Source organism: Mytilus trossulus, chromosome 6 (genome assembly GCF_036588685.1).
Source record: "Mytilus trossulus isolate FHL-02 chromosome 6, PNRI_Mtr1.1.1.hap1, whole genome shotgun sequence".
NCBI classification, from domain to species: Eukaryota; Metazoa; Mollusca; class Bivalvia; order Mytilida; family Mytilidae; genus Mytilus; species Mytilus trossulus.
In genome coordinates, this window is record NC_086378.1 from 43,968,794 (window position 1) to 43,987,940 (window position 19,147).

The 19,147-nt window shown below is 31.2% G+C and overlaps 1 protein-coding gene across 2 annotated transcripts in view; it reads left to right on the forward strand.

Annotated features, from left to right (window-relative positions):
• LOC134721410 (kinesin-like protein KIF15) overlaps nucleotides 1–19,147 on the forward strand; it is a 56,440-nt gene that overhangs the window by 14,284 nt on the left and 23,009 nt on the right. Inside the window, exons 6-18 of one of the 2 annotated variants that reach the window (XM_063584394.1) lie at nucleotides 870–970; nucleotides 1,380–1,556; nucleotides 2,518–2,619; nucleotides 3,512–3,619; nucleotides 4,887–5,012; nucleotides 5,667–5,725; nucleotides 6,718–6,781; nucleotides 7,815–7,935; nucleotides 8,439–8,545; nucleotides 9,131–9,295; nucleotides 12,799–12,991; nucleotides 13,487–13,596; nucleotides 14,266–14,445. In XM_063584394.1, coding sequence (XP_063440464.1) covers nucleotides 870–970; nucleotides 1,380–1,556; nucleotides 2,518–2,619; nucleotides 3,512–3,619; nucleotides 4,887–5,012; nucleotides 5,667–5,725; nucleotides 6,718–6,781; nucleotides 7,815–7,935; nucleotides 8,439–8,545; nucleotides 9,131–9,295; nucleotides 12,799–12,991; nucleotides 13,487–13,596; nucleotides 14,266–14,445 — 1,613 coding nt within the window. Of the gene's footprint in view, nucleotides 1–869; nucleotides 971–1,379; nucleotides 1,557–2,517; nucleotides 2,620–3,192; nucleotides 3,214–3,511; nucleotides 3,620–4,886; nucleotides 5,013–5,666; nucleotides 5,726–6,717; nucleotides 6,782–7,814; nucleotides 7,936–8,438; nucleotides 8,546–9,130; nucleotides 9,296–12,798; nucleotides 12,992–13,486; nucleotides 13,597–14,265; nucleotides 14,446–19,147 lie in introns of those variants that run through there. The other variant, XM_063584395.1, reaches the window with a different exon arrangement.

Genomic DNA, 19,147 nt, shown 5'->3' on the forward strand with positions numbered 1-19,147 from the left:
ATTTTGTATTTGAAAGCTGACGATTCCCTTCTTCAATGTAGTCGGTTTTGTTGATCACTACAACTGCACTTCCTTTGTCTGCTTGTTTGATAACAATATCATCACGGCTTTTTAAATTATTTATGGCCTGGCTTTCTTGTTCAGAGAGATTCCTTAAACGTTTGCCACTGACTGATGATTTTACTTCAGTTTTAATTGATGAAATAAAGGATTCTAAATTGTCGTTCTTACTCCTTGGTGGATTCCATTCGCTTTTCTTTTTAAATCTTGGGATGCACTTGTCCTCTTTATCACTCTCATATTCCGAATCATTCATTCCGGCTTCTTGTAAGGTTTTTTTGTGTTGCCTATTAAAATGTTCTTTTAGGCGAAGACGTCTAGCAAATTGATCCACATCTGTCTCCAGTTGTAGGTTGTTAATGTTTGCTGGTATAGGACAGAAGTTAAGACCTCTACTTAATAATTTTTCTTCGGAGTTGGTTAATTCTGTTGACGATAGATTAACAACTAAATTATTTTCCGCAGGTCGTGTCCGTTTTTTAAAACGTCTTTTTCTTGGTTGTTTTAACTTACTCTCTTTTAAAATATTATTTGTATCAAAATTTGAAAATTGTTTAAGACCATCTCTGGCAAATTTATTTTGTTGCTTGGTTTTGTAATTTTGACTTTCTATTCTTTCAATATCGGATAATCTTTTCTTGATTAAATCCATGTCTCCGTTAGTAATGGACATTGGTGGTGTAGAAAGCATTTCATTTATTCCAGAGTTGATTTGTTTATATGAATAGATAGAAAAGGAGAGTAAAATATATATATATATATGTTGAACAAGAATCACATTTTTTTCAACATTTTTACAACTTTTGCAGGTCCTTGTGAAGATGCAGATAACTTTCAGCATGAATTGAGAGGAATCATTCCAAGGAGTTTTGAAAATCTATTTAACAACGTAGCAAATGAACAGGAAATGGTAATGACTACAACCAATAAGCTTATCACATTCAAGGGACATTACTCCAACTATGTCACGTCATCCTCAACCACAGGCCAACCAGTCGAGTCTTTTAAAAATTTCGTCTTCATGTCAATAGAATCAGTTCATTCAAAAATTAAGCATGAGGCCTGTAGCTGTATAAACAGTTAATGAGGAAGATTATTGTAATTTGGAATATTTTTTATATTGCTTTTGAAAAACAATTATCTGTGAGCTAAAACGTTTTCTTTTTTATTATTATTATTTTTCGGTAATGTAATGAAAGTTTGACTTTAATGTTATGTAGTATCACATCACTCCTAAATGAAGCATATTCTTGAAATATGTCTCTTTCTGTTGGGTATCTTAAATAGACAGTTGAAGTGCACATTTTGTTTTATTGTAGAACAAGGGTAAAGAATTCTTGTTAAAATGTTCTTTTTTGGAGATTTACCGAGAGGATGTGTTTGATTTATTAGAGCCATCAAATCGAGGACTCCACTTGAGAGAGAACATGAAAAAAGGTGTTTTTGTGGAAGGTTTGGTGGAAAATGCTGTAACCAGTGCTGTAGAGGCTTATCAAGTAAGTTCTAATTTGTATATGAAAATGATCTTTGTTTTGTTAATTAAACTATTGTTTAAAGAGCCAGCTGAAACCTACCTCTGGTTTGGGGAGTTTCTCACTATGTTGTAGACCCCATGGTTGCCTTGAACCATTTTCTGCTCTTTGGTCGGGCTGTTGTCTCATGACACATTCCCCCTTTCCATTTTCAATTTTATGACTCAAAAATAAAATGCACTAAATTTAGATTTGAATAAGTCAAAAAAATCTGGTAGACTGTGTAATGCCAAATTGATTAAAAAATGCGAACATATGCAGGCATTGATTTAGTTGTGGTGTATCATGTATATTAGAGTTGCATTGTCAGATATGTGTCTTGTATTTTGCTTTCAACGTTCTGCACTCTGTAGGTGCAATTAAGTATTTTGAAAGGCTTGGAGTTTTATTGAAATTTATTAATTGATTGATTGATTGATTGATGTTTGACGCCTCTTTCAGCACTATCTGCTTTTTTTGTGGCGGTAAATTTTTATTGTTGGAGCAAGATGCAGTGCTTAGAGAGAACCACAGACAATGACTGATCTTTGGCAGGATTACTCATAGTATTACGTGACAAGAAACCAATTATTTGTCTACATTTTACTGGCAATTTTTTATGGAAATAGATGGTACTCAGAATAAAATTGTGTACAGCTTCTGATTGTATGTTACTGGAATGGAACTACTTTTAATCCAAAGCTTATCCAATGAGGTTTAAAAAATCCAGAAAATTAAATTCCCAATTTACAAAGCATCGAAAATTATGCCATTTTCATTAAGTGAAATTTTGTTTAACCAATGACATTGTGGGGCCATGGGGGTATGTTATTAAACTTATAAAAGTTCTTTTATTTGAAAAAAATAAGGAAACAATGTAACAATAGATGAAGCCATAAACTGAGTCACAGCAAACTCACTTCTATAATATTTTTGTTTGCATCAGGTTCTTAATTCTGGATGGATAAACAGAAGAGTAGCTTCAACCTCAATGAATAGAGAAAGCTCAAGGAGTCATGCAGTATTTACCATAACTATAGAATCAAAGGTATTTACCATAACTATAGAATCAAAGGTATTTACCATAACTATAGAATCAAAGGTATTTACCATAACTATAGAATCAAAGGTATTTACCATAACTATAGAATCAAAGGTATTTACCATAACTATAGAATCAAAGGTATTTACCATAACTATAGAATCAAAGGTATTTACCATAACTATAGAATCAAAGGTATTTACCATAACTATAGAATCAAAGGTATTTACCATAACTATAGAATCAAAGGTATTTACCATAACTATAGAATCAAAGGTATTTACCATAACTATAGAATCAAAGGTATTTACCATAACTATAGAATCAAAGGTATTTACCATAACTATAGAATCAAAGGTATTTACCATAACTATAGAATCAAAGGTATTTACCATAACTATAGAATCAAAGGTATTTACCATAACTATAGAATCAAAGGTATTTACCATAACTATAGAATCAAAGGTATTTACCATAACTATAGAATCAAAGGTATTTACCATAACTATAGAATCAAAGGTATTTACCATAACAATAGAATCAAAGGTATTTACCATAACTATAGAATCAAAGGTATTTACCATAACTATAGAATCAAAGGTAAGGGTAGAAATAAGATGAGATGTGTATTTCATTAATCTTACATATCTACAGAGAAACAGTAATAGAATAGTGTATATATATATATGTTGTAATGCAATAAAAAGTTTGCTTTTCATTGAAAACAGCTATTTCTTTCTCAAGATGAACAGATTGTAAATTCAAAGTATTTATCAAACTGAGCAGTTTACATTTTAAAGAGCTGTTTGAGAGGTTGAAGAAATAGCATTTTTTATTGGATATTTAATTTAGTAAATATAGAACTAGAGAAATACAATTTGCCTTTTTACAATTGTAGGAAAAGAAAGATGGTGTACAGAGTTTAAGAGTGTCTCAGTTAAACCTTGTAGATTTGGCTGGCAGTGAACGACAGAAGGATTCAAATGCTGTCGGTAAAAGATTAAAGGTACTTAATTCAAGATGTAAACAATTTAGAATTCATGCATACACAGTATAAACAAAAGGAAATGTGGTTAGATTTTCAATGACACAACTCTCCACCAGTGGTTGAATGAAGTGGATGCAAGCAATTATTGGCAACTGTAATACCTTCAACAATGAGAAAAACTCATACCAAATAGTCTGCTGTAAAGGTAAATTCAAAAGATCGGTATGTTACATAAAAACAACTAGCATAATAATAACAATAGACACCCAGCATCAAAATAGGAGTAATCACAGTTACTGAAAGCTAGTTCAAAGCCAACCATACTTGCCAACATCTCACAAAGAAAAATCATGTCAAACATGTCAAAAAGTGGTTGAAAACGCACAATGTAGATGGGAACTTTTTGATTTGAACAATGTACATAATTTCACATAATAAAATTTGTTAATATTAAAAACAATATTCTACTGCATTCTTTTATTGTATTCATCTATCAACAGTGGTCTGTTATGCTGCTTTTAAAGAAACACCAGTTGGCACATATTCAAAACGACTGCTGGTTTGGTTACATTGACTTGATTACAAGGCACTCAATATATCATTGTTAAGTTCTGGTCAAAATTCAGTCTAAATTTCTTTATAATTGAAATACTCTCACAGTCAGAATTGATATTTGGCTGAACTTAAAGAGCTTTTTCAACATTTAAAAGGATGTCATAATGTTTTTTTGCAATCTTACGTGACATCTGTTATCTCAACAAACTATATATGTTGCTATTGCCTGGTCAAAACTGGGTAGTTCATCAGAAGACAGCTGGTTCTATAAGAACTGATCCAACAGTTACTTGATATTTCCATCCCCTATGACCTGTGGAAATCTGTAAGCTAGATTTAAAACTGAAACTGAAAAATAATTCATAATTTGGTTACCATTAAAATGCTTAATCAAATAGCTACATCGTAGTTCTTCTTTCACATGTATTGTTATGATTGCAAAATAGGGTACACAATGCCTTACTTATTCCTTGATTATTTAAACTTGGAAGTCCCAAATTTAATTTATATATCTTGAATCTTGGTACGTTAACATAGTTTTTGCTTAGCAATAGGATCTTTAGACGACTGTACATGTCCTGAAAGCGACCTTATTCTGTTTACATTTCCCCTAAGTGAATTCGAAAGAAAGAAAGTCATAAAATAGTAAAAACTAATCACATACTACTAACCTAAGGGTAATTTGCATTTATTAAACTTTATGTTTCACATGTATTTGCTCTTTTCACAGGAAGCTGGTTCTATAAACAAATCTTTATCGGTACTTGGAAATGTCATCAACTCATTGGTTCACATCAGTCATGGTAAAACAAGGCATATACCTTACAGAGATTCTAAGTTAACCTTTCTTTTAAGAGTAAGTATAAATTACATTAATGGTATACTGGTTACTAACATGGTAGTTCTTAATAACTTCTTATCATATCAAATGATGTGTTGAAATGAGTGTGAACTAAAATTTCCTTTTGATTATTTATTTGATAGGCAGTCAAACAACTAAATTAAAATTTAAAGATGAATTATATTACTAAGCAGTCAGATTTAGCATTGTTTAAATCTTTTTGTGTATGAATTATTAATTGTGGAATTTCATTATGAGTAAACTTATCCTGAAAAAGAATGAAGTAGTTGTCACTGGATTTTGAGCAAATAACACCAACACAGCTGACGTAGATTGTTTGTAAAAAGGTGTTGAATATAAAACTGAAATTACTTTCTTTTTAATAAGTTCATAAGTTGCTTGTTTCTTGTTTGTATGCAGGTTAGACTGTTGGTTTTCCCATTTGAATGGTGTTGCACTAGTTATTTTTGGGGCCCTTTAAAGTTTGCTGTTTGGTATGAGCCAAGGCTCCATGTTGAAAACTGTACTTTGAGCTCTAATGGATTACTTTTACAAATTGTGACTTGGATGGAGAGTTGTCTCATTGGCACTCATAACATAACTTCTCATATCTTTTTAATATTCTCATCAATATTGTAAAATAATGGGACTTTTTTTGTAATTTTTCAGGATTCCCTTGGAGGAAATGCCAAAACACATATCATTGCATGTGTTCATCCAAGCTCAAAGTAAGTACAGATAAATGAAAAATTTGTAAGGGTTCCATGAAACCAGGTGTCTCACCTATTTTTGCTGTAAATCGCAGGCTCAACAAAAGTGAGGAAAAAAATCAATAAAAATATTCCTCTTGATAATATCTTTTGATTGTAAGAAGCTTCTGTCCAAGTTTGGTAAAAATTCAGGATAGTTTTTGAATCTAATAAATGTTTTAAAAACTTTAACTGCAGACTGTATGTAATGTTAAATGGAAGAAAATCTAAGCCCATTTATATAAAGTAAAATACGGAAAAAATGAATTTATTTTTTTACAAAATTTACTTCTGGATACTATCTTATGATCATAAACAAGCTTCTGTCTAAGTTTGGTACAAACCCAGAATAGTTTAAGAAAGTTATTGAAATTTTAAAAACTTTAACCACAGAGTAAATGTAATGGTTTCCAGCAGAAAAACTAAGTCCATCAATTTTAAAGTAAAATACAGAAAAAATGGAATTTTATTTTTACAAAATTTACTTCTGGATACTATCTTATGATCATAAACAAGCTTCTTTCCAAGCTTGGTAGAAATCCAGTGTGTTTTAAAACTTTAACCACAGAGTGAATATTTGTGAACGCCGACGCCGACTGAATGTAGGATCACTTGGTCTCGCTTTTTCGACTAAAGTCGAAGACTCAATAAAAATGACAGTTAGGCAGTAAATCAACAGTAAATAATGTGTCTGTTTTTATGTTCATGATAATTTTAAGCAGTTCGAATGTGTAGTCTTTAGTTGTATTTGTCTAGCACCAACTCATATTCACATTAGTAAAAATTAGAAAAAACATTGTATGTCCATTGATAATATGTGCTTAAATTAATGCTAACAACTATAATAGCGTATATTGTAAAACTTTTTCTGCTATTTAAAAACTTGTAAAAAGGATGTATGTGTCATTTAACATATTTACAAAAGTGTTTGTTTATTTACATATTTCATGAATTATTGTCACTGCATTTAGATGTTTTGGAGAAAGTTTGTCAACCCTACAGTTTGCAGGAAGAGCTAAAATGATCAAAAACAAGGTATGTAGAGAAAAATATGAGAGAAGATATTTAAGAAATAATTCATAGAAGACATAGATTGTTGGAAATTTACACATTGCCTGGGCCGTGATATTCAAATTTTATCCTGAGCGTTAGCGAGGGATAAAAATTAACAAATATCACGGCCCAGGTCATGTGTAAATTTCCAACAATCTTTGGCTTCCATGAATTATTTCGATTCTAATAGGACAAATACGGTCATTAAAAAACTGAAGCGAGGGGGATATGATGTGTGTGTGGCTGTTTTGTTCTCCCTGTTAGAAAAAGCTCAAATATCTCTGAGTCTGAGAATTTTATCACAGTGTTGTTTACAAAGCTAAAGAAGCACGTCATATTAGAATAGCATATAATACATTTGTTATAGTTATTTATGAATACAGCATCATCATGATAAACAAAAATATAAATAGACTGTCAAATGGATAGAATAATTGAAGAAGCAATGCCAATTCCATAGTCTGATACAGCTCTTTTTGCCCCACTTAGGGGCATTATGTTTTTTAGTCATCCGTTTGTTCCAGGTCTGTCTGTCCTGCTTTAGGAAAATTATGGTGTGAGTAGGGTATCCTTACATATGGACACATTCTTGTTTTATTTTTGCTAATTTTTGCTAATTAATTAAAATCTATCAATATCATCGGCTTATTTAGTATTTTATGGAATTATCTTCACTCATATAAAAGCATTGTCCACATATCAATAATAAAATGTCATTTGATTACAAATTTAATGTTAAATACAAAAAGAAAACAAACATTTCTAGACAACAATTGGCCATATCCAAACAGTGCTAGAGGACTTGACAGGAAATAATGTATGAAAAGGGCATGTTATTTGACTCAACACAATAACAATTCGACCAAAAGGATGAACATGAAGGATTACGCATAAGAGAAGTTATATTAGAGTAAAAAACATCATAACTAAAAATACAAAAATGTACACTATTATGTTGATTCCTATGGGTCACTATCTAGAAGTGAGATAAAGTTTCTTTTTCTAATTTTGTAAGGCTGTGATCAATGAGGATTCCCATGGAAACGTGCTTGCATTACAAGTAGAGATCAAGAAACTTAAAGAGATGTTACAGCAATATGCATCTGGAACAATTAAAATGGAACCTTCCACATCGGGTATGTTATTATACATGGATGCAGTGATTTATTTTTGTTTTTTGTGAATGTAGTTTAAAAAAAAAAATCTGTAATATTTGCAGTAGGTCTTAAATAGACATGGGTTGTAGATAAAAAATAGATGTCACTACTTCAGTAATGGTTTTAGTTTGGATCTGATCATATAGACAATAAGTCATTTGCATAAAAAAGGTCTTGATGAATTTTTTCCCCACTTTGATTAAATGTATAATACAGACTGCTATGCAACTCCAAATAGTTTTAAAGTTTTAAAACCATGCTAATTCTGATAAAATACAACTTTAAAATACCCACATGCATTGTAATACAAATCTGAATAATATTGATGATATCAACTAGTATCAAAGCAACATTAAATGTCTTTTTGTCCTGCAGTTTTTTACACATGATTAATGCTCATTACATTTTGTGTTAAAGCTGCAAATATATTTTTTTCGATATTGCAGTTCATATATACTTTTATTTCTATTTTATGAATGCAGGATTAAAGCAGGAAGGTGACAACACAAGTTCTGTTAGTGATTCAGAATGGAAAGAAAGATTTATACAAGCAATGTTACTCAGGGAAAACTGTGCTCAGGAAAAAATGGTAAACTAAAAATGATGAAATTTTACTTTTCTTATAAAAAGCATTTCGTCATTATTGATTCATAATGTCAAAACTATGACAAGCAATTGTGAAATTTCATTCCCATTCCAGTGTAGGGTTTTCCAGTGCAAATTTTTGTAGTAAAACAATTAAGCCTCCCAGTATACTGTAGATTTTAACACACATGGCCACCAATTTGTCTTTGATAGAAGGAACATTATAATTCTGTTATTACTTGATTTCATTGTTAGTGACTTATTCTGCAAATAGGAAATTAATTTTGCAAACATGCTGAAAAGTTTGTTGATCTTTATTTTGTGTTGGCTAAAAGTTTTAAAGAAATAGAACAATAAACATGTAATCTCCAACAATATTATTTATTTCATAATGAATTATTTCTTTTTCTCATAAGAGTATGCATAGGATTGTTAAAGGACCATGTGTCACATAGATTAGAAAAAAATGGAGTTGTGACTCCTTTTTTCCTGTTTTTAGAAATTTTGTATATATGCTTATATTATTTTTTTAACAAGAAATGTATTTCAGAAAAAAATAAATCATTTTTTTTATAACCTACTTTTATAGATTTTTGAAGAGAAATTGATAAAATTAAGAGATCAGTGCAATAAGAAAGATGCCTGTCTTCAGTCAACAAAAATGATTGTCAAATTTAGAGAGAATCGAATATCGCAGCTGGAATCTGCATTGAAGAAGAATGGACTTGAATCAGACGACAAAGACAAATATGCTGTATGTACCTTGTTATATTGAAGAACCTTGATGTAATATGTTTATGCTACATGTAGATTTTTAAAATATGTATTCAGAACATGAATTCAAGCTGTACAAACAAATATCTCAGAAAATATTAAAGTTTAAAAAAAGAAACATAATACAAAAATACTGAAATGTAATTTTTTAGTGGAAGAAGACGTCAAGTCTTCTGAAGACTTAAGGGGCTGACCATTGGCATTGAGTCTCCGTATGCCGCATTCATTTCATGTATTACAATTTCAAAACAACTTAAGATTCCTGACACCAATTTTTACACATGATTAGGCATCTGAATCATTTAATTTGTAAATTATGATTGTAAAACAATCACTATCGTAAATATGACCCTTTTATTTATGTAAATTATTAGATTTCATCTCATCCACATGAACGTTATTTGTTTACTTGTAACAGGATGTTTTTACTGTAGATATTTGTATTACGCATGCGTGAATTTGGTATCGGGACAACTCGCCCTGTTTACAAGTTCGCCCTTGAAGTTACGAATTTGCAATCCTGCAGACAAGAAGATTTTGTTTTTATATAAATAAAAAGGATATATAAAGTGTTGTCTTTATTCATGGTTTTCCTTTGTCATGTGAATTAGATGCCCTTCGTAACATACATGTGAACCTCCCGACGGGAGTACAAACCCCCGTTTTCAGGGGTCTCCTCCCGTCCTCCCTTTTAGGAGAAAAAAACTCCCGTGTATGAAATATTTCATGAATGAAAATTTTCAGACGCCATATTTGATCATTTCTTACTACTGTACGGGTGTAATTGACACCTGTGTTAAATTTTACCTGAACATCAAAAACAAATGGAAGTTTTTAACGACCTTGACTGGCTATACAGCCCTTGCACGGTCGGTCATTACCTGAACATCATTGATCAAAGAAGATGTATAATTATATGGCTTCACTTGACAACTTGGGTGTCAAACATACTGGTAATCAACGATGTTTACCTCCGGCAGTAAGCCGTTGTGTTATCAAAACGATGTGTATTGGGAATATTGAAATACTTTTTTGTTACTTCCCTTTGTTTTATCCTGTTTTCAGTTATTTTGCTTTTAAAAATGTAAATTGTAAAAAGACTATAAATGATTAATATTTTAATCAAATAATCATAAAAGGAAGTTGATTAAATGAATTTAAATGATTTTGGACAAATAAAAAAATTAAAATTTATAAATTATTTTAGCAATCTAGACCTCCTTTCAAGGATTAAATTGAAGTTTATATTATAAATTTGTTTATGACTGATTAAAAGTTAACATACAATATGTACAACTAGACTAATTAAAGGGTCAGTAGTAAGATTAATATTGAAATTTAAATTTGTAAATGTTAGTATATATTAGAATTTATTGTGTAAGCTAAGATAAAGCAAGACATTTTTCACTGTTTTTAAGTGTTTTTAAGCTTTCTACAAATATGACTTTCATAATGCTTAAAATCCATGCAGTACCAGTGTTAGTGTATGTTATTTTTTTAATTAATTTACGATGTTGCAAATATACATGTGGAGCTTATTTCTTTCTTATTTGTCTATACATTTACAAATGATAAGGAGATGGAGACATGAACAAAAATATATACAGATAAGATATATAAATATAATGATTCATTTGCAAGCAGTGAACAATCATTTGTCAAAAAACAAAACAAAACAAGAAACAGATTCTTCTTATTATTTTATTTTATTCAAATAGAGAGGCAATAAGGGAACTATAAACATTCCAATTTGATGGACATTTGAAGAAAAAACACAATTTCTACATCATTTGGTTACATTTACGACAAAATTTATGTCGATAAAAAAAACATGATGTTTTGACCATTCAGTACTTAATAGATGCATAGTTCTGGGGGAAAAGTTTCATCAAATAATATGAATATAATTGACTTTTTTTGTGCTCATTTTTTACAGTGGGTTGTGATGATCTTCCAGTTAGGTTACCCTCATTTGGAGTGTTGTTCCCAACCTGTTAAAGGTCCATCTTTGTGCATAATTCAAAATTGGAAATTTCAACAAGCATCTAATATTCTTAATCTGGAAAATAAACCCTGGTCTGCTAGCGTCCTGTATATTTTTTCTACCGATTTAATATATAACTAGAATCATGCAAACAGACTTAAGGAAAAGGCATGTAAGTTCATCATACAAATATGACACTTTTTCTAGACAATCCAGATCTTGCAAAATACGTCGCTAAAAATTGTAACCTTTAAAATTGTTGTTGTGCAGTAAAAACCCATATGGGAACTTTCAAAAGTTGGCGGGTATGTAACAAGTCTTACTATTTTTATGCTCCATTTATGGGCAATATGCTTTCTAGTCTGTCCAGTCTGCTTCTGGTTATAAAGTTTATGGTCGAGGTAGTTTTTGATGAAGTTGAAATCCAATCAACTTGAAACTTAGTACACATGTGTTCCTCTTGATATGATCTTCTTAATTTTACTGCCAAATTAAAGATTTTACCTAATTTTCATAGTCAACTGAACATAGAAAATGATTGTACGGATGGGAAATCCATGTACTTATGACCTTTTCTTGTTTGAAGAAAAAAAATACATTTTAACGATAATGGAACAAAGCAGCCTGGGTAAGTGGGGCTGCTTTTATGGTAATTCAATTACCTTTTATTCACCTTCTTCCACTTCAGAGCTATCAGCTCTTTGATTATTACATGTCTCTTTAATCGTGATAGTTGCACAATGATTCACATATAAAAACAAAATGCTCACCTATTTTAATCTGTACATATTTCAAAGCATTATTACATTATTTGACTGTAATATTCATTGGATAAATAAGTTCAGTATTGTTTTCTTCAAAACAATTTAAAAGCCATATTTTAATTTGTATAGGCAGCAGCCTGTTTACAGGATGAATTTTGGTATATCATTGTCCATCTGTACGTCTGTCTGTCCATTGTCAACATGTTGGACAATAACTCAAAAATGCTAAAATCAATTTGCAAACAAATAAACCTTTGGTGAATTGTTTATATCTATTGATGTGAGCTCCCTTTTAATTTTTTTAAATTTTAGATTTTACCTTACGGAGTTATAGGGTTTTCATTTAAAAAGAGGATTTTCCAGTATTTGCACAATTATTCAAAACACTTTCATCAATTTACAAAAAACTTAAGTGAATTGTTAATCTCATTTGATATGAGTTCTCTTTTTATTTTTATAAATTTTAGATTCTATGTTTCTGAGTTATAGGATTTTATTCATAATAAAGGGGGTGATTTTCCAGTTTTCTAACAATGTCTTTAATGTGCTTTGAACACTTTTGTATGAAACTCTGGTGACTGATTTGTGTTCAAAAGAAAAACTAACCTTTATTTTTTTTATTATTTTTTTATAGGGTATTGAAAAGCTCTTTTATTTGTTTATAGTTTTTATACAACAGTACATTGAATAATGAAATATTGAGACACTTATATATTATTTTGATATGTTATTTAGGAAGACTTAAAAGCAGAGATCAATTTGCTGCAGGAGCAAGTTAAACAACATCCTATGGTTGCCAAATACTCCATGGAAATTCAGGCCCTGAAATCTCAACTTAAACATGAGAGAACTCAGAATGATAATACTAACAGAAATAAGGCAGACTTATTGATGGAACTAGATGGAAAATATAAAGAATTAACACAAGGTGAGAATGATGTATTTTTCTAGAGCGTCTTTTATTTCTAATGAAGGTCTAGATAGCCTATCATATATATCTGTGCAGATTAACTCAGCCTTTTAACAATGGTAAGGTTGTGAAATTTTCTTTTATTAGTTAGGAACATGTCTAAATGTTGATCTTCTCTAAGCATTTGGGTTGTTGGCCTTAACTGGGCATTTCAGTTTACCCCAACAATAAGACGGTTAAAGAACACTATCTTTATAATTAATTTCTAAGACATCATTTTTGATAATTACACATGTTTGATAAAAAGGATATTGTAAAATCTCTTTACAAAAAGAATTCATAGAGAATCTTTGGATACATTCTAATAATAATTTTTCAGCCATTTTGAATGTTTAAGAAAAAATAATTTTGATCATTATAATTTTCATGTTACTCTTCTTCTTGGCATTCTGAAAGATATGCATATTGATTTTGACACTTGTGTATTGGTATTTTTTATTTTCTCCTTTGTAGACAAGAAAATATTTACACCAGCACAGACTCCTAAAGAAGAAAATGTTGCTACTGCAACAGTTGAGAAATACAAAAGTCAAGTTAATAATCTACAAGAGGAAGTGGCTAAGGTAAAATTTTAATGGATACACATTAATTCACCCAGCAGGCTGGACACAGAAATTGTACCTTGCAGCAGTCAAATGCATATATATATAAGAGACAACCCTGTTTGTCATACAGAATGTTAAACAAACTTGTGAAAAAAACAAAACACCAAACAACATTAAAAAGATCTTTAAAACTACTTATTGTACAGATTTCTGTTACAATTGAATTAAAATGTTTTACATTATGGAGGGATGACACTGAGTGAGGTCCAAATTGTGATAGCACAGTATTGTTTTAATGAAATTTTTTATCACCTCAAATAATTTGCAGAGGCAAGACCTATGCATTTTGTTTCTGTCCTGTCTCTGAACTTAGGTTTTGGTTGAGAATGTTTTTATTATTTATTTTTTGGGGCTATCATTTAAAGTGGGCCAAAATGATTAAAAATAACATTTTGGAGCCATCTTCAGACATTTTAATTAGGCTATAAGTACACATAGGTATACATACTGCAACTTTAGCATGTTTAGGTGAAAGTTGAAGGTCATTTTGAAAATAATTTGAAAAGTATGCCAATAGCACTTTTTGTCAGTGGTTTGATGCTGTTTCTAGAGTTGCTCTTTATTTATATATGGTAAATTACAAATATAAGGTGAAGGTTACTTTTGATGTTTATTAATTCATTTCAGCTGAAACAACAGCTAACAGAAAATGCTGATGCAGCAGAAAAGGAGAAAGTGGAATTAAATTCTGAGATAGAATCATTAAAGTCAACTGTGAAAGACCTAAGTACCAGTCTGAAAACTCAAAAACTGACCAACAAGATTGAGAGAGAAAATATGAATGATATGCATTTACAAACAATCACAGTAAGTTATATTTATTGTTTCATGTTGTGGTTTCATTGTCTTAATAGAACCACTGTGGTGGTGTTGTGGTAGCATGCTCACCAAAAGTGTTTATGGTGGGGTGAAATCCAAGGTCAGTCAGTCTGAAGACTCAAAATTCAGTATTTGAGTTTTTTTATAGGTTAAACAATACTTGGTCATGTTTTATGAAGATTTAGGCCCAAAGGCGAAGCCGAGGGCTTAAATCTTCATAAAACATGACCAAGAATTGTCTGACCAATTAAGAACATATTCACACTTTCGAGTGACCTTACAAAATTATCCTTTCCCATTGTAATAGTCAAACCTAAATAAGAGTTCACTTTTTATAATGAACTAAAATATAATACATAGGTAATGATCATTTCAATGGATGAAATGAAATAGCACTGACACAGTTTGTGAAGGATAAATTGTTTTTCTTCTGCTTCAGGTAAAATTTAATACTTTTACATGTATATCTGTAGACTTTTTTTTATTTTAAACAGCAACATAATGTTTATATATAAATTCCCTTTTTAAAATTTGATTTTTTTTTTATAAATATAAAACTCTCTGTATGAATATTTGAATTCAGACCATTCAACATTAAATGCTTACTTTTTAATGATAAATTTAAATGTATTGTGTTTCTCTGAAAACAATCCTTTGCTTTTATATATCAGCAGTCTGGCATTGTGTTTTTTTGAAGGAAAAAGAAAATAATTCCCTCAAATGTATGGTATATGAATTAAATATAAATGTCATTTTATTTATCCTTACCAATTTTTTTTTTGTGTATTCTATATATGTTTACCATTAGCAAATGTATGAAATTTTCCAAAATTCAAAATATTTTTAATCTTTGCTCTTTCATCTATAATCAGGTGGCTATTTTCCCAAGGAAAATACCTTCAGGGATTGTACACTTCATTAGTGCAGCTATTAAGAGTTCACTTTCATAATTAACTGACAACGAAAAGTCATTCATGCATAGCATTTCATAGTGCATGGAAGTCCATGTACTATGAAAATTGGAGGGCAAAAAAATGACTTTTCATTGGACAGGAAGGGGTGAGTATGTTCTAAGTCTCGGTTATTGCATAGAAAGGTGTATACTATGAAAATTAGAGCGCGGTGCTTTGCCCCAAGCTCTTATTTTCATAGTATATACCTTTCTATACAATATCCAATTTAGCACATATTTACAACTTGAGTAATCCTGTAATTAGTCTATTGATATGTTTTGGATGACTGGATGTAGCTCATTTACGTAGTTTTATAAATCTACTCCAGTGTAGGACACAGCCGGTCGCCTGGTCGCCAAATGCGACCAAAACCTTGATTGGGCGATTAGAAACTGTAAAAGATAGATAGTTACTGACCCAAAAATAAATCATTGGGCGAGTGCATTATTATTCTCAAAATCGTAATTACTCCTTAAATAACACACCCCAACTTCGGAAAAATCATTTTCGGAAATCCTCTGATCACATCTTTAAAACGTACAAGTTGAGGAGGTGTTCCATAATTGGAAGGATATACATATAGAAGAAGAAGAAGTGCAGTAGAATTCTAACATTGCGAATGACAAACACGTCGTGCGTGATATTGCATGCTCGATTGCATGTTTAGTGGGTCAAATAAGGCTTTACTGGCAATGGTGGTCGCTAAACAAAATGTGTTTAATAAAAGATAACGACAGTCATTGACAGTAAAATCTCGTCTGACGCACTAAACCAAACAAGGACACAGGAGTTATGGAAAAAAAACTCCAAACACGGATACAACTGAGAAGCTGTCAAAATATTTTTTTTCATACGAACCCCCAAGTACAGAAACAAGTGACTGTGATATAAGAAAATATTACGTTTATAAAATGTTTTGATTTTGTTTTTCATTGACATTTTGTACTAAAATACAAACTTTTGAAATGACTGACCGGACAGAATATCGCGGAAATTCCCAGTACTAATTTCAATAGATCAATTCGCAGAAAACTGTTTAATTTTAAACGCAACAACAAAATCTTCATCGATGGGCACGACATCACTATGCAATCGAAACGGTAATTGAACTTCTCTTCTTGCTACTCTCATGGAATGAGAAGTCACTTTTTCCTCTTCAAAACCCTATATTGATCTATATTAGGCACTGGACAGTGAGGTTTCATTAATTCAGTGACAATGAAGACTGTGAATGTGTTTTTTAGGGTTATGTGTCGGCAAGGTTTGATTGAAAAGTTAAGAACATCAATTTATAATGTTTTTTTTTCTCCATTTTTTATGGCTCAACACGGAAAAAAAATTGAGTAAAATAATTGGGCTACCAATTGGCATTTTGGGCCTGTGAAGTAATTTTTTTACTGGCCCAAAAAAAATTTTCGGGCCAGCCTTCGGCTGGCCCGACTGTCCTACACTGTACTCACTATAATATCATTGTAAAAATGGGATTTCAAAAGGCCCTTGACTTTAGAATGTAAAGAAGGTAGCTGCTGGTGTAAGTATGTTTTTTTTTATATAAAGCGTTGTTTTACTATACAAGTAAAATTGAGAATGGAAATGGGGAATGTGTCAAAGAGACAACAACTCGACCAAATAAAAAAACAACAGCAGAAGGTCACCAACAGGTCTTCAATATAGCGAGAAATTCCCGCACCCGGAGGCGTTCTTCAGCTGGCCCCTAAACAAATATATACTGGTTCAGTGATACTTATTTAAATGGTAAGATGACAAAATGAATTGACCAAGAGCAGACAATTCTTAAATTGCAGTGAACGCTTTACATTCTTACAAACATTTTTTTAATCTCACATATAACCTAAAGTAGGGACTCTGTGGGATTTTTATAGGAGTATTTCGTAATTTATATCAATGTATTATTTGAATGTACCGTATGGCAGGAGAAATTTAACGTACATGGTTTCAGAAAATCATTTGACCTTTGACCCGTAGCACGTGTCGGAATTTGATGACAACACAATTTTTTTCTGCCAAAATTTCTTCATCCTTAATGCCTACTGAATATACATGTACAAAAATTGTAAAAATGTTGATAACTTAGATACATTGTCTTTAAAAGTATTTTTTCTGTTTACTAAAGCTTATGTTGTCGTTATCAGCTTTTTCAAATGATTAAAAAAGGAAATAAACAGAGATAATATTATTTAGATTGTAAAACTGGAAAAAATAAATTTGACTAAAACTGAACATTTTTAGCAGGACAATTTTTATTTTATTACTTAAAGTTTGTTTATGATTGTAACTGATTTGGTGGAAATGACAAAACAAATAAGCATTTAAAACTGGAGAACATAAAGAAGAAAAGGGGGAGGAAAAAAAGGGGGGGGGTCGGACCACTTTTTTTTAACTTCCTATTTCGGAAACGAAGTATATCATCATAGGGATTTTTGGATTTAATGTAATTAATTCTGGATTTATGTGTATATACGTCCAGTAAATCAGGGTTTTCATTCATCGGGTATTAGTATTGTTATAAAAGTAACCCTCCCAAAGCTTCTGACTTTAATCCCCAAAAATGTGCTTGATTTTGGCGTTACACAATCTTGTTTCAAAGCACCCCACAAAGTTATATACAGAATAATGTCAGTTACTGTTCGCCATGCATGCAGGGGCGGATCCAGTAATTTTAAAAAGATGGGTTCCAAACTAGGACAAGGGAGGGCGTGAGGATTCCAACTATATGTCCCCATTTAAATGCATTGATCGTCCAAAAAAGGAGGGGTCCCAACCCCCAGAACCCTCCGTTTGGATCCGTCACTGCGGTGATCAACGATAACACAGAGCTAAATAGACTTTATATAAAAAAAAAGGCACTCATACCACATCATCCTATATCTATTGACATTGTATCCTGGCTGCAGACTAGTTCAACAAAAGTTGCAGAGTTATGAAGAGTAATAACGTGTACAATGCACTATCAAGTAACCGACGAACATTTTTTACCCTTTTTTTTTTTAAAGCTCAAACTGGAAAACTTATTTAAGATACAGGGAATATGCACAACAGACACTCAGACTGGTTGCTTTGAACAATGCACATTCATCAATCAATGTATTTTCCAAAAATATAAAAACATGTAATTTTATCTGGATTTTGAGATGAGATATTGTCAAATAAGGCCCTGGAAATCGAGATGGACAAAAGTAAACTCGGAATTTAGGAATTGGAACCCTTTGAACCCCAAGTCAAAAGATAAACAGACAAACAATCGTACACATGACACAACATAAAAAAAATAAAGAATAAGCAACACGAACACCGTCAAAAACTTGGGGTCTCAGGTGCTCCGGAATAGTAAGTATATCCTGCTCCACATGTGGCACTTATCGTGTTGCTCATGCTATAACAAATCCAGCGAATAGTACAATTCTGTAGGTCACATTCATTAAAGGGATTGAAGCTTACTGTTCAGTGTCAGCCTACTTCGGCTCCGTGTTAAAGACAGTACTTAGATCTATAATGTTGTTTTTTTTGGCAAATTGTGAATTGGATGGAAGGTTGTCTCATTGGCACTCATACAACATCTTCTTATATCTATAGATCTTGAATGCCATGTTAGCCAAGAAAAGATTAAATCATAATAAAAGATCAAGAATAAAATGCTTTATTTTGGTTTTTTTTTTGTTGGCTTTATAAAACAAGTACAAAGACAAGACAGACTAATTTTTCAAAATGTTTTAAAT